At 49.4% G+C, this 15,010-nt stretch overlaps 1 protein-coding gene across 6 annotated transcripts in view; it reads left to right on the top strand.

Moving 5' to 3' along the window:
- Window positions 1-15,010, top strand: part of ZBTB47 (zinc finger and BTB domain containing 47) — a 90,430-nt gene that overhangs the window by 52,136 nt on the left and 23,284 nt on the right. For all 6 annotated transcript variants that reach the window (XM_075126046.1, XM_048837412.2, XM_075126045.1 and 3 more), the window contains exon 2: window positions 11,007-12,380. In XM_075126046.1, the coding sequence (XP_074982147.1) occupies window positions 11,088-12,380 (1,293 nt within the window). In that variant the 5' untranslated portion in view covers window positions 11,007-11,087. The remainder of the gene's footprint in view (window positions 1-11,006; window positions 12,381-15,010) is intronic.

Raw genomic sequence — 15,010 nt, forward strand, 5'->3', positions numbered from 1 at the left:
TAGGGTTGCCAACTTTCTACTCACACCAAACTGAACACCCTTGTCCTGCCCCTCCTCCTAGGCCCCGCCCCTTCTCCAGGGCCCCGCCCTCTGCTCACTCCATGCCCCCTCCCCCCCATCGCTCACTTTCCCGATCCTCATTCACTCGCTCATTTTCACCGGGCTGGTTCGGGGGCTGGGGTGCAGGAGGGGGTGAGGGCTCCGGCTGTGGGTGCGGGCCCTGGGGTGGGACTGGAAATGACGAGTTCAAGGTGTGGGAGGGGGCTCCGGGCTGAGGCAGTAGGTTGGGATGCAGGGGGGGGTGAGAGCTCTGTTCGGGGATGCAGGCTCTGGGGTGGGGCAAGGGATGAGAGGTTTGGGGTGCAGGAGGGGGCTCCAGGCTGGGGGGGGGTGGAGCCAAGGGTTTTGTAGTATGGGAGGGGGCTCTGGCCTGAGGCAGTGAGTTGGGATGCGGGAGGGGGTGTGGGCTCTGGGCTGGGGGTGTGGGTTCCAGGGTGGGCCCAGAAATGAGGGTTTTAGGGTGCAGAAGGATGCTCCAGGCTGGGACTGAGGGGCTTGGGGGGCAGGAGGAGGATCAGGACTGGGGCAGGGGGTTGGGGTGCGGCGGGATGAGGGCTCTGGCTGGGGGTGTGGGCTCTGGTGTGAGGCCAAGGATGAAGGGTTTGGGGTGCAGGAGGGTGTTCCAGGCTGGGACCGAGGAGTTCGGAGGGCTGGAGGGGGATCAGGGCTGTGCCACTGACAGGACTTTTAACGCCAGGGTCAGCTATGCTGACCGGAGCCTCCAGGGTCCCTTTTCAACCGGGTGTTCTGGTCGAAAACCGGACGTCTGGCAACCCTACATGTAGCATGACCACTGGATCCTCTGCAGCACTGCACATAAGTCTGTCTAGATGTCTCAAGAGGGCTGCAACCTTGGCACCCAGCAGGCAATTCACCATGCGGTTCTCCCCACCATCACAAACCCAACGACCCCATAACTATTACCAGTCTCTTCCTAATAATGGGGGTCCCTTCCCCAGGAGGGGTATCCTCAGTGCGAGGGGATACCATGACATCATCTGGAAGGAGAGTCCCAGCTGTGGGATCCTTTCCTCCACTCCAGCTTGATGTTCTTCCTCAAGACTTTTATCCTCCCAAACAAGCACAGAGGCTGTCAGTCTGGGGGTCGGACCACTCAACAGCGTCCCAGAAAGTCTCCTCGGTGTACCTCTCTGTCTCCCGTAGCTCCTCCAGTTTAGCCACTCTGGTCTCCAGAGCCTGTGCTCGGTCTCTGGGGGCCATGAGTTACCTGCACCAAATGCACACACCTGCTGCCTGCCCACAAGACAGGTAATCACACATGCTGCATTTGGTGCAATAAACTGGACTGCCCCCACTCTGCTGCGGGACTTCTGCCTGCATTATTTTTACGCTGGCAGGGGTCTTCTTTGTTTGTTTGTTCTTTGTTTTGGGGGGCGATTATTGGCCTAAGTTGAGAATTTGTTTGTTAGGTGTATCTGCCTCCCTCGCAGAACTCCCCTGTTTGCTGCTCCTGTTCGCTAGCCATTGGAATAACTTATCTAGGAACACCAGGGAGTCTCCATGGCTTGCAGTCTTTAAGTCAAGACTGGTCTCTCTCTAAAAGAGTTCCTGTAGCTCAAACAGGGCTGGATGCAGAAATTGGGTGAGGTTCTATGGCCTGGGTGACGCAGGAGGTCAGACTAGATGATTGTCGTGGTCCTGTCTGGCCTTAGGCTGCATGAACGTATTCCTAGAGTTGCTGCTTAAATACCCTGTGCTGTGCTAGCTGTGGACAGTCGCAGGTGGCGGACGCCTAAGATGGAGGGGTTTCTCTCTCGCTGGGGGTGATTAGATCCCTGTCTGGCAGTGCCCCAGAGCTGCAAGACACATTGTAGGATCTAGGGACCTTGACCTTCAAAAGAAAAGCAAAGTACAGCTCGAGAGGGAGCAACCAATTACACTGTTCTCCAGCCTCGGGCTGCTACTAAACAGCTCCAGCCTGGCTTTAAATTTTTCCAGGTGATGCCTTGCCTTAGGCAACAAGAAATACAACAGCTTAAATCCTCCTAACCAGGGCTGATAATTAGTTAAATAATGGGAGTTGGAGTGTTGTGTCCTGTAATTGCGTAATTGCCTTTAACAGGTGTGTGGGTTTGGCAGGCAGAATGCAGCACCTTTTGAGAGACCGCTGCGGGAACTTTTGCTGCGCCCTGTTCTCTGTCCAAGAACATAGAGGAAGCTAGGCCAGCTGCTCTTCAAGTGAGCAGTAAAACCCCCACTGACTTCAATAAATCCATCCTGGGGCTGACCTAGGAGCCCTGAGTGAAAATGTTCCCAGGCAGGTGGCTAAAGAAACCAGACTTGACTCATGAGGCTGAGCAACATCGGCCGTATTTTCCATTATTTTCCATTAGCTTGAGAAGTCGCTATTGATTTGTTCCGATGGTTTGCTGACCCTGCTGGGCAGAGGAGCGGGGGACGAGGGGATGAGTTATCCCAGTTGCTTAACAGCACAGCTTTCATTCCCTGCTTACAGCTTTTTTTCTTTTGAGTCTTCATTTAATGGATGTGAAAAAGACCAACCTTTTGGTTTTGAACTCTTCACCGTGCCGGGGCCCTCTCATTCTGCAAGGTATGTACTTACGGCTAGGGGGTCAAGAAGAGAATGCCATCTTCCATAACAGTGAGAGAAACCGTGTTGGATAGAGTAGCTACATAACTTAGCACTGAAGTGAAGGGGCGGGGGAGGGAAATGGGAAACATAGCCTAGTAAAAATTAGAAGCTAGTATACATTGTGATGTACTAGCGTTGGGTGTATGAGCAAGTGACGTTATCCTGTGGGCTCGTTGTAGACAAGGGATGTATAACTTCTGTCTGAGGTAGCACAGTGCAGTGGTTAGGGGGCTAGACTGGGACTTGGGAGATCTGCATTCAACTTCCTGCTTTATCACAGATTTGCTGAGTGACCTTGGGCAAGTCGCTTTGTCTTTCTATGTCTCAATTCCCCACCTCTAAATAGAGAAGGCGATTAACCATTGGCACAATTTACTAAGGGTCACGGTGGATTCTCCATCACGGGCAATTTTTAAGTCAAGATAGGATGTTTTTCTGAAAGATCTGCTCTAGGAATTTTTTTGTGGGGGGGTGGGGGCGTTCTCTGGCCTCTGGGATGCAGGAGGTAAGACCAGGTGATCACAGTGGATCATCTTCCGGCCTTGGAATTGACGAAAGTGAGGATGTCATGGTTACAGGGCAAGCTGCACTTCTGGCCCCCCTGAGGGCAGCCCCTCAGGTTCTGGGCCTCTTGCCCTTTTCCTGTCCCCGGGTGGAGTTCCCCGTTCTTCCCCTCGCAGACCATGATCTGGTGACACCACCTCTTCCTTTGCAGGTCCAGCTGGGTGCAGGCACCTGATTTTCTTCCTATGGAGAGCCAGTGACCTTCTTAAAACCTTGTGATTTTTATTTAACAGTAGGAACAAGCACTAGACAAAAAATGATTTTACATTACCAAACAGCATATACACGTCTATCTTACCTAAAGGTCTACCATCCCAGAAGGGCTGCCTGGCCTAGAATCTCCAGACACGCCCAGTGGGTTCCTGGGTCTGATTCTAGTTGCCGTCTGGTTTCCCCTGCACTCCCCAAGACTCTGTCTGTCCTGTTAAATCTTGCCAGCCTTCTTCGTCCTACAGGAGGCTTATTCAAGTCTTGGTGAGCTTTGACCCGTGCTGGTCCATCCAGTCAGGTAGGCTCAGTGTGGGATTGAGCTAGCATCACTGGACTAATAGTCCTTGCATTGTCCCTTTAACAGTCTTCAGTGTCAGCTGGTAGTTGTCTAGGTCATCTTCTCCATCTTCCCTCTACTCTCGGCTGAGTAAGAATTACTTAAACCCAAACACGGAAAACACCATCCTGATAGCCAGACCCAACATGCAGCAGTAATAAATTCTCACAGGGCCGTTCCATATTCACTAGAGGGGATAATATGTTCCCTACCTTACAGGGGTGTTGTGAGCAGAAATACAGTAAATAGTGCGAGGTTCTCAGATACCCCAATGATGAGAGCTGCATAAGTGCCTTAAGGGCTTTTCTATGTGGGAAAGTTTTAGCAGTTATCCGGGTATCGTGATACTGGTAATAGAACATCATCTTCAGTGTATAATTGCTCTATTATTCTGCTATATAAAAGGGTTGTTCTCAGTTTAACTTACACGCTGTCCCAAGCAGCGTGAGCTAAACTGAAAAAAAAAAAAAAAAAAAAAAGTACTCTTACACCAGAATAAGTGAATGCCCACACAGGGGGTTACACCAGGATGGCTATTTCTGGTTAAATTCACACCTTAGGTTATATAGAAAAAACTTTCCCATGTAGACTGGCCATGGATGGATGAAGTGAGCTGTAGCTCACGAAAGCTCATGCTCAAATAAATTGGTTAGTCTCTAAGGTGCCACAAGTCCTCCTGTTCTTATTGTCACCTGTGGGCGCTCTGAAGTAATAAAGGCCTGTAATTTTTATCCCCTAGAACTCTAGCCCCAGCTCCCCACGTGTGTGTGTTTTAGACCATCATTGTTTCTTGTCTGCAGCCTTTGGGTTTATCTCACTGTAACCTGTGTGGGTGTGTGTACGGTGCAGTACTTCGCCGCAGGATGCAGGCTGACTTGCCGTATGGAACGCTGAGCGCCGCTGAGGTCTGATCGTGCTAAGCTCAGAGACGCTAAGTAGTAGCAGGGGAGGGAAGCAGCTGAAATCACTACAAGCCTACATGCTTGTCTGGTTCCTTTTGTGGTTTGAGGAAAGAAGCCAAATTGACCCTCAGGACTTTTTACTATAAATTCCAGCTCTTGGGTTGAGCAGGAACGCTGTGTCTGCTGCAGCCCGCGGTGATGGATGCCGAGGGCACGCTGGCTCTCTTGTGACTTTCCCCAGACTTAGTGTGAGAGGTGTGTGTTGTGTGTGCCCGGTGATGCCTTTCCCCCAGATCCCGCTTTGTCACAGCCCAGGTGAAGCAGGAAGGAACATAGCACTTGCATGCTGCCACTCTTGTCGAGTAAATTCTCATTTACGCCAATGCCCCTTGGCATCGCTCTGGCAGTGTATAGGAGCTTTCAGGTGGATGTAAGCTTACTCTCCTTGTAAGGCCCCGTTTACACTGCCAGTGTGGGGCCAAGGGGACGTTCGTGTAGAGGAGAATCGCGCCTTTGGTCTTCAGAGCTGCTTCTGAAACAGACAAGGCTTGTGTGAAATGTGGTCTCCCCTCTCCATACACCCACATAACACCCGTTAATTCCCAGCTGGAGGGGCTGTGCTCTCGCAGCTGGAAAATCACGCTGCCCCCCTGCTCAAGCGATTTAATTGGGGATTGGTCCTGCTTTGAGCAGGGGGTTGGACTAGATGACCACCTCCTGAGGTCCCTTCCAATCCTGATATTCTATGATTCTATGATTACCGAGTCGGGGGGAAAAAATTCCCGTCTGTCCATCATCAGAACCATTTATAACCTTGCTTATAAATGTACCCTCCAGGAGCTGTGTGGAAGGCCCTGCAGTGGGAGTTCTTTCAGCTGGCCACAGACCAGGAATGGCGGAATGCAGAACAAACTGCACCCACGCTGCCCTGCCAGCCAACATGCTCTCGAAAAGCCAGGGGCTTTTCACGAGCCGGGAGGGGAGTTCAGTCCTCTGGGCCGATTCAGCTCTTGGAGGCTTTGCTAAGACTGCTGACAAGGGTCGGTGCTCTGGATGACTCTTTCTGTGCAGGAAGGGTCTTGCTTACCTGGGCACTCCATATACCTGGGAATGTGGCCACATCCTGTGCTGCTCTCCAATTTTAATTCCTTTTAGCCTCCCAATGCAATTGATGCGTCACTGAGCTAGTGGCTGAAAAACTTCTAGCTCTTAGAAGAGCTCAGCAGGTGCCGTGGCGGATGATCTACTACTTGGAGTCTTGGTCGGTGCTGCCTTGTGGATAGACTATTGACCTGAGAATCAAGAGACCTGGGTTTCAATTCTTGGCTCTGCGGCTGGCTTGCTAGTGACTTTGGGCAAGTCACTTTACCTCCATCCGTCTCAGTTTCCCCATCTGTAAAAGGGGGATATTGATACTGACCTCCTTTGCAAAGGGCTTTGAGATCCACTGATGACAAGCACTGTGTCAGCGCTGAGGATTGTTACTATTTGATTTAAATCCGGATAGGAGGTCTCTCTAAAAGTAAAGCTTTAGCAGCTACTGGGCTTGATTCAGGAATTACTGGGCGAACTATGGTGGCCTGTGTTACGCAGGAGGTGAACCTAGATGATCACAAAGATCCCTTCTGGCCTTTCCACCATGAACGTGAGCCATTGGCTTGCTCTGGATCTCCTTGTGGTTTGGTTTTGTTCTCCCCTGGCATTACGGCCAACTTGCCTCAATTTTGATCTGATGGCACTTTCCCTGTGTCCGTTCATTCAGTCTCTGCTGTTCTACATAGGTTCTTATACTGCGCTCATCACTGTAGTATCTGAATGTCTTCCAGTCATGCATTAAGCGACTAACATCTGCCACGTGTTGTTTGTTCTCTCAGCCTCTCCCCGGGGGAGAAGCGTATGCAGTTTGTGTAATTTTTTTTTTTTTTACTATCGATACCTGTTGCTCTGTGTTTTATATTACAGAAGGCCAGGTCTAAGAAATGCTCCTCGCACTGGAAGCAGAAGGTGGTGAGGTTTGTAACGGCCCTTAGTTCCTGGGGGAGTTCATTTCACAGTCTCGAACTAGCCCCTCAGAAAGCTGTCTCCTGCAGACGAGCTTTACCCTGATCATAGAGAGTTCCATTATGCCAGAGGAGCAGCGTTGTCGACCACGGTCTTCATTGTGGAGCTTTAGACAGACTTCTAGCTATCCTGGGTCCAGGCCATTGAGCGCCTTGAAGATAAGGACAGAGACTTTGAGCTTGAGTTGCTCTTCTCCCGGTGTAGAGAGCAGAGGACAGGCTGGATGGTTCATGGTAGTCTGTGTTGCAGCGTTCTGTACTAGTTGGAGTTTCCAAAGCACTGAAGTTTTCATGCCCAGGTATATCCCATTGCTCTCGACCAGCTGAGAGGTGATGGAAGGGTGAATAACTGAGGCTAGGTCACCGTCTGCTAGGATAGGACCGAGTCTCAGCACCAACCAGAAGTGATTGAAAGCATTACTCATGGATGCTGCTCTGTGAGAGCTCAGCATCAGCCAGGATTTCAGGAGTACTCCTAAACCACAGTCTGAATTGACCAATTGTGGGGATGTACTTTTAACCAAAGGAGACTGCACCGTGCTGGCAGCAGACTCTTCAGAATGCTTTCCTCTGCCCACCAGCATGACCATTGTCTTGCTCGGGTTCAGCTTCAGACAGCTGTTCTTCATCCATGAACTGACCTTGTCCAAGCACTGGGCCATCTTGGTGGCAGTGGTGTGGTCATAGGTGGTGAAGGATGAGGTAGAGCTGTGTGCTTCTCCAAAAGCAAGAACACTGCATGAGGCACCTAGCCAGCTGTGCAATGCTGTGCTCCGGGGTGGTGAAATATTTTCTTCCTGACCCTGGTGGTCAGCCCTGAAGCATGAAATCTGATCACCTTGATCTTCTCCTGCATGCTTGTAAAACTTGTGGGTCATAAGAATGACTTAGCCCTTCTTAAAACAAGCTAGCTGTAGTATTTGACTTGCTCTCCTGCAACAGTGAGTTCCACAGGGTGAGTAGGTGGCACACATGTGTGTATGTTTGCTTTCCTTTATTTGTCCTAAGGCTAACGAGTAAAATTTGAAAATGTCTATTGGACTTAGGTTTCTGCATCACTTTGGAAAGTGGGACTTAGAGGCTCCTTTGGAAATTTTACCCAAAATGTTCAGATTTGGGTATTTAAAGTTAGGTTCCTAAATTCTTATTTAGACACCTGATTTTCAGAGACTCGGCTCCTCATGTGTGTGACTTAGTCCTCATCATCTCAGAAAATCAGGTGTCTGCAATAAGAATTTAGGTGCCTAACTTCAGACCACCCAGGTTAGAAATTTTTGTTAGGCTTAAAGTCACCAGTTCTTAATTGAATTGAGTATTTAGGCTGTTTCCCACACACACACACACACACACACGTACCTGGGTACCAGGAAGATCAATGCCTTAGTGATACCTTGTACCTGGGGCAGGGAAAGGGTTAATCTTTCGAGCATCTGAAATCTTCATCCAGAGTTCTAGGTTACTTACACATTCTGACTAAATCTCTCCCCCACTGCCCCTCTGCCAGGACCACAAGAGCCTGGAAGGTAATTGCCGCTCACAGATACGGCTGGAATTACTTTCGCTGGGAGCCCATTGCTGCTTGCGTTTCTCAGAGCAGTTGTTAGGAGGCATCTTTAATCCACGGGTTGCGAATAAAAAGCACAACAGTTCTAATAACGGAGATTAGTTAATGCTGCATGTTGGGGTGGGGGAGGCCAGCAATCCGGCATGCATGCCTCTCTAGTAGCTAGGCCTAGATTCTCCTGGGCACGCTCTTATCTCATGACTTTATTATGGTGGATTTTTGATCGGCTGAAACAGAGAACCAAGGGGCTAAAGCTATAAAGTGCTCTGAAGACAGCAGGCCTGACTTATGCTAAAGATGCTTTAAGCCACTCTAGTAGCATAGAGGGAGCCTTAAAGTGGTTGGAACAAGCTCTCCTGTGCAGCGAGGCTGCCTGGCTGGTATGTAGTAGCTCTCCGACAGCCTAGCTCACAGCCCCAGCATCGGAGGACTGGGCTGGTGGAAAATTTTCCATCAGAACTGTTTAGATGGAAAATTGGGTTTTCAGCTGAATTCAGTTTTTCACAGAAATTGTCTGCTTTCTACACACACGCTTTTGGGGGGGGGGGGGGGTCAAAAACTCGCAGACCCAAAAATTGAAATATTTTGACTGAAAGCCACAAATGGCATCATGGGAATCATAGAATCATAGAATATCAGGGTTGGGAGGGACCTCAGGAGGTCGTCTAGTCCAACCCCCTGCTTGAAGCAGGACCAATCCCCAACTAAATCATCCCAGCCAGGGCTTTGTCAAGCGGGGCCTTAAAAACCTCTAAGGAAGGAGATTCCACCACCTCCCTAGGTAACGCATTCCAGTGCTTCACCGTTAGACCAGGCAGGCCGGCCTAGGGAGGAGAAATAAGAGCATGCGGTACCTGAACTACAACTCCCATGAGGCACCAGGGCAGTGTATCCAAAGTGGAATATTTCTGTTTTTCGTTAAAATATTTTGAGTTGTTGCTTTTTTGCCAAGGAGTCAAATTTTTCTGTTGAAAATGTGGGGTTTGGGAGAAAATTATTCTTTTTTTCATCAAAATTTTCTGTAGAAAAAAGCCCATTTTCTGACCAGCTCTTAACTAGGAAGCAGTTTGGAGGCGTGATCAGAGAGCACTGCCCCAGGACTATTCTGTTTTTTGTACAGCCCCGAGGCTGCTCTGCCATACGGTGGGAGCTCGGCAGGTCCCTGAGCAGCCCCACAACACAGGCAGCAGAGCAGGTTGGGAAATGGTCTTTTGTTTCTGCAAAAATTATGGTGAAAATAACTCTTGTTTCGTTTTTTCGTTGAAATTTTTCTGCAAAAGAACTTTTTCCCCAAATTTTCATCAAAAAACTGGAAAATCCTAATTTTTTGGCCAAAATCTGGATTTTTTTTGTTTTGTTTTCAGATGTTTTACAGAAATACTTTGATTTTGGGGCTGAAAACTTTCAGGTTTTGTTTTGACATTTGAGAACCTGAAGAATGTTGTTGGCAACCGATACATCCCATGGAGGTTTCTGTGTTGACAACAAAGCCATTTTTCATAGGAGGGGAAAAAAAAGTTTTGAATGAAAAACGTTGACCAGCCATAATGGGGAGTGCAAAGGTAGCTTAAAGTCCTCTTTACCCCCTATCTGCATTCTCTGTCCCTCCCTCAAGTGCCGCAAGAGAGCAATTGGGAATTGGGCCCATTCCTTCTGGGCATTTGGGGCATATCAGGGATGAAGATACTCGTATCTAATGTGCTATAGTGGAGATGGACCTCAATCCGAACCCAAATCCCCCCCCACCAGTTGGGGGCATTCTGATCTGTGTCTGAACCAGGCAGCTCTGGCCACGTCTCTGCAGTCATAGTCCAAGTGACTTTGCCCCTTTGCTTAGTGGCTCAGGTGCGCCTTCGTCTCCATTTCAAATGATCATTTAAGCCTGTTCAGGGCTGCGTTGGAATGGTAATGACTGAAAGTTGATGGAGTGAGGGTGGGGAGGGCGTTTTGCCATTCGTGGTGGCCTAGGTTTGGTGTTCTCAATCCAGTTCCTAGGGAACAGGCATCCGTTGAGCCGCAAATTGCGTTTGTCACAAATCGTTGACAGTTTCCGCAGACGGACGAACGGTTGAACTGGCCTGAACTCCCCTTTCACACTGTGGATGAGACTGTGTAGCCAAATTCTTGAAGAACTCATATTAACATCAACCTGGGGCTTTGTCTCCCTCTAGTGGCTGGACCTTGTAAGGAGGTTTGAGTCAGCTATTGCATTTATGGACCTGGGCTTTCAGCTCAGGTAGCAGAGCTTCATGCTTTTGAATCCGGAGGTCCCAAGTTCAGACTGCACAGATAACCAGAGCAGGGTGGGTGGGTAAGGAGATGGGGACAACCCATTCTCTCAGGTCAAAGACCCACGGCAGCGGATCATAATAAAGCCTGACACTTGCAATGTGCTTGTCATCCAGGGATCTCAAAGCACTTTATGGAAGTGGGCAGATATTATTGTTCCCTCTTCACAATTGTGAGGGGACAGACGGGGGAGGTGGTGGAGCCCAGGGCCATGTTACGGAGAAGTTATCAGTCATGGAGTAGAGCCAGGTGTATTTGTTATCAGTGTGGTGGTCTGACTACTAGGTTAAGCTGCCTCCCTTGGCATCTAGCTTCTGTTGAGGGAAGGGAAAGGAGGGACCATTTAAAGGGAAAGGTTTTTTTCAGTCTTGAATTCTTGCATCTCCTTTCTTCTCTCTCCCTGCAGCTGATAGTTGAAAAGACAACTGACTACCCTTCCGCTGAATACTCTCTGGTGGAGGATGTAGCCCTCCACTTCACGTGTTTGATGGACAGACTGAACGAGCAGCGCCTGTTTCAGCCGGACCTGTGCGACGTGGACATCGTCCTAGTTCAGCAGAAGAGCATCTTCCCCGCCCACAAGGGTGTCCTTGCCGCCTACAGCCCGTTCTTCCACTCTCTCTTCACCCAGAATAAGCAGCTGCAGCGGGTAGAGCTTTCCCTGGAGGCCTTGACTTCCCAAGGCCTCCAGCAGATCCTCAACTTCATCTACACCTCCAAGCTGCTGGTGAACGCCTGCAATGTGCAGGACGTCCTGAGCGCCGCCACCGTGCTGCAGATGAGCAACATCGCCTCCTCCTGCCAGGAGCTCATCAACACCAGGTCCCTCAGCCTGGCCATGGCCAGCGACATGGCCCTGCCCCCCGACGCCTGCGGCAACGCCGTCCCCCCGCGGTACTACTGCGAGATTAAGCAAGAGGTGGACTCTCCGCACCCCAAGATCTATGCCCGGGAAGGTACCGATCCCTACTCGGTGCGAGTAGAGGACAGGGTGGGTGGAGGCGCCAACCAGCACCTCCCGACTGTGGCTGCCAAGCAGTATTACAAGGAGGAGAAGGACGGTGGCCTGGCCACCATGTGTAAAATAGAGGGTGGGGAGTCGGAGGAGGATCTGGACAGCCAGGGCTCTTACAACCGGGAGCAGATCATTGTGGAGGTGAACCTCAACAACCAAACCCTCAATGTCTCCAAGGGGACGGAAGGGAAGCCCACCGCCAATGAAGCTGCCGCCATGATCACCCGACCAGACGGGGATGGATGTGACACTGAGGAGGAAGGGGAGGAGGAGAATGAGGAAGTGGGGGAGGAGGAGGAGGATGCTGAGGTGGGGGAGGAGGAAGAGGAGGAGCACAGCGAAGAGGAAGACCTGGAGGAGACCACCGAGGAGGAGGAGGAAGAGGAGGACGACGAAGAGGCGTCTGAAGTGAAAAGGGAAAAATCTGGGCAGCCCCACAGGGGGAGCAGGTCGTCCAAGGCCACCAAGTCCACCATGTCCACCAGGTCCCAGGATCTAGCCAAGGTGGTGGAGGAAGAGGAGGGCCAGCGTGGGAGGAAGAGGAAAAAGGAGCAGGATGGGCTGGGCCCGAAAGTCAAGCTGGAGGAGAAACAGCAATACCCCTGCAAGAAGTGCCCCCGCGTCTTCAACAACCGCTGGTACTTGGAGAAGCACATGAACGTCACCCACAGCCGCATGCAGATCTGCGACAAGTGCGGCAAACGCTTCCTGCTGGAGAGCGAGCTCCTGCTGCACCACCAGACGGACTGCGAGAAGAACATCCAGGTGAGCCGCCGTCATGCCCCGCCTGGCCCCAGAGTGCTGCAGAGGGGCCTGGGCGCTCTGTGCCACCGCCTGGTGACATGCCAGAAGTATGCGGGGACTGGGCATGGTACCCTCCCAACAGAGCCTCAAGTGATGCTCCAAGTACTCTGAGGTTGCGGCTGGTGGGGTTTGTGTGTGTTGTCCTGGGGCTCTAGTGGTACCAGATCTCACTTTAGCTCCCAGTTACCCAGCACAGCCCGATCCCTAGTGGGTGCGGAGGAGAGGCAATAAGTGATCTACACTGCATGGCTCTGACCACCTTATAACAGGAACAAAAACACTGAGGTAAAGTAGAGGCGTGGCCCAGGATACTGCTGTGTCCTGTGGGGTTACTATAGCCTTCTGAGCTATTGCTGGAGAGCTTTGTATTTTAAACAAGGGCCGGCAGAGGTGGGGCTCTGTCCAGTTTTCCTGACTGAAAGACTTGGAGGGCTGGGGGGTGGGGATGTCCCTAAATAACAGGGTCTTTGAGTGGCAGGAATAAAAATATAAACATGGGGGTGAGGGTAGCGGGTAGGGAATTGAAAGAATCCTGGAAGCTACATGCCCTGAAATGCTGTTAGAGGGGCTCATAATGAGCATTAAAGGATTGGCCTAGTGTCAGAGAGCACTGGTGTGGCATCTTATAGAGGGCAGGCTGTGGGCACAGAGAGAATATGGCATAGAAATCTAGGAGACTTAAGGCTGTGATGAATGGCTGGCGCCAGTGTGTTTGAAGCCCGTGTTAACAGTGGCATTGCAGATCCATAGCTCTGACACCAGAAAAGTTCCCACCAGAAAACATCCCACCACTCCGACATCAGACCCACGGGAGTTCTCTTACTTTAGGGCAGTGGTTCTCAACCAGGAGCACACGTACCCTGGGGGTACCCAGTGATCTTCCAGGGGGTACATCAACTCATCTAGACATTTGCCTAGTTTTGCAACAGGCTACATAAAAAGCACGACCGAAGTCAATGCAAACTAAAATTTCCTACAGACAATGACCTATTTATACTGCTCTATATAGTATACACTGACATGTAAGTAATTTTTATATTCCAATTGACTTATTTTATAATGATATGGTAAAAATTAGAGAGTAAGCAATTTTCAGTAATAGTGTGCTGTCACGCTTTTGTATTTTTACGTCTGATTTTGTAAGCAAATAGTTTTTAAGTGAGGTGAAATTTGGGGTACACATGACAAAGCAGGCTCCTGAAAAGGGGACAGTACTTTGGAAAGGTTGAGCATCCGATGAAGTGAGCTGTAGCTCATGAGAGCTTATGCTCAAATAAATTGGTTAGTCTCTAAGATGCCACAAGTCCTCCTTTTCTTTTTGCGAATACAGACTAACACGGCTGTTACTCTGAAAACTGCTTTAGGGTGTTGACAAATGTCAGTTGTAGAACTGCAGTGCCAACTTCTGGAAAGAAACTAAATTGCAGCACTGCAGCGAGTGGACAGTGGTGTGCATCCTCATGTTATTGTGTAAACGTGAAATATGAGCAACAGGGAATCAAGGAAAACGCTGGGTTTCTGTTACCCCAAACCACTCAAGCATTTCTCTCCTGTTCTGCAGTCACTGCCCCCTGACCCCCAGAGTGTTACACTGAGACACAAGGAAATTCCTTATCTACCGGTGTGAGTGTCTGGGCAGCAATGGGTTTGTCTGGTACAATTGGAACCTCGAGCAGTAATGACCAAGGATTTTATCAGGGTTGTTTAGTATGTAGACGTGAGGAAAAAGTAAAGCTGATTTCTTTGTGTATACATACGTGTGTACACACACACACAGCATAACCCCACAAACAGAGCACAGCCCCCTCCCAACACACACACAGCACAACCCTTGTATCCAAATGCCCTGATCCAAGGAACTGCTAGCAGGTCTGTTTCCGATATTCCCTCCCAATTTACCCAAATACATGCAGTGTCACTCAATCAGTTCGGATAATCCATGATGCTACTGTATATAGGTACTTATCTAACGTTTCTTGTCATTTTTATACGTGTACTTTTATGTACTTAGGCCTTGTCTATAGTAGAAACGTTGCACCAGTTTATTCAAATTGATTTTAAACATCGGTCAATCAATCCAGTTACGTTGACACAAACTCCTAACATAGACACACGTCAGCCAATTTAACCCTGTCTTAAATTGATTTAGCTTAATTTGGAAATTTGCTGCGTGACATAAAACAGCTTTAATTCTTGCTGTACATCGGTTTAGCTTTTGTGTCGACGCATTTCTGAATTCAGCTAACCTAGTTTAATCCTTTTTGAAATCACTTTAAGTATGTCTGCTTTAGAGGTTTGTACCAATTTAACTAGATTTAATGGATTCTTAAAATAGATTCAGTTAAACCAATGCAACTTTTCTAATGTAGACCAACTCTTCTTTAAGACAGGTTTCAGAATAGAAGCCGTGTTAGTCTGTATTTGCAAAAAGAAAAGGAGGACTTGTGGCACCTCAGAGACTAACACATTTATTTGAGCATAAGCTTTTGTGAGCTACAGCTCAAGTTTAAGCTCAAATAAATTTGTTAGTCTCTAAGGTGCCACAAGTACTCCTTTTTTTTTCTTCTTTAAGAGTAATTTATTGGCTGGCT

Source organism: Caretta caretta, chromosome 2 (genome assembly GCF_965140235.1).
Source record: "Caretta caretta isolate rCarCar2 chromosome 2, rCarCar1.hap1, whole genome shotgun sequence".
NCBI lineage: Eukaryota > Metazoa > Chordata > Testudines > Cheloniidae > Caretta > Caretta caretta.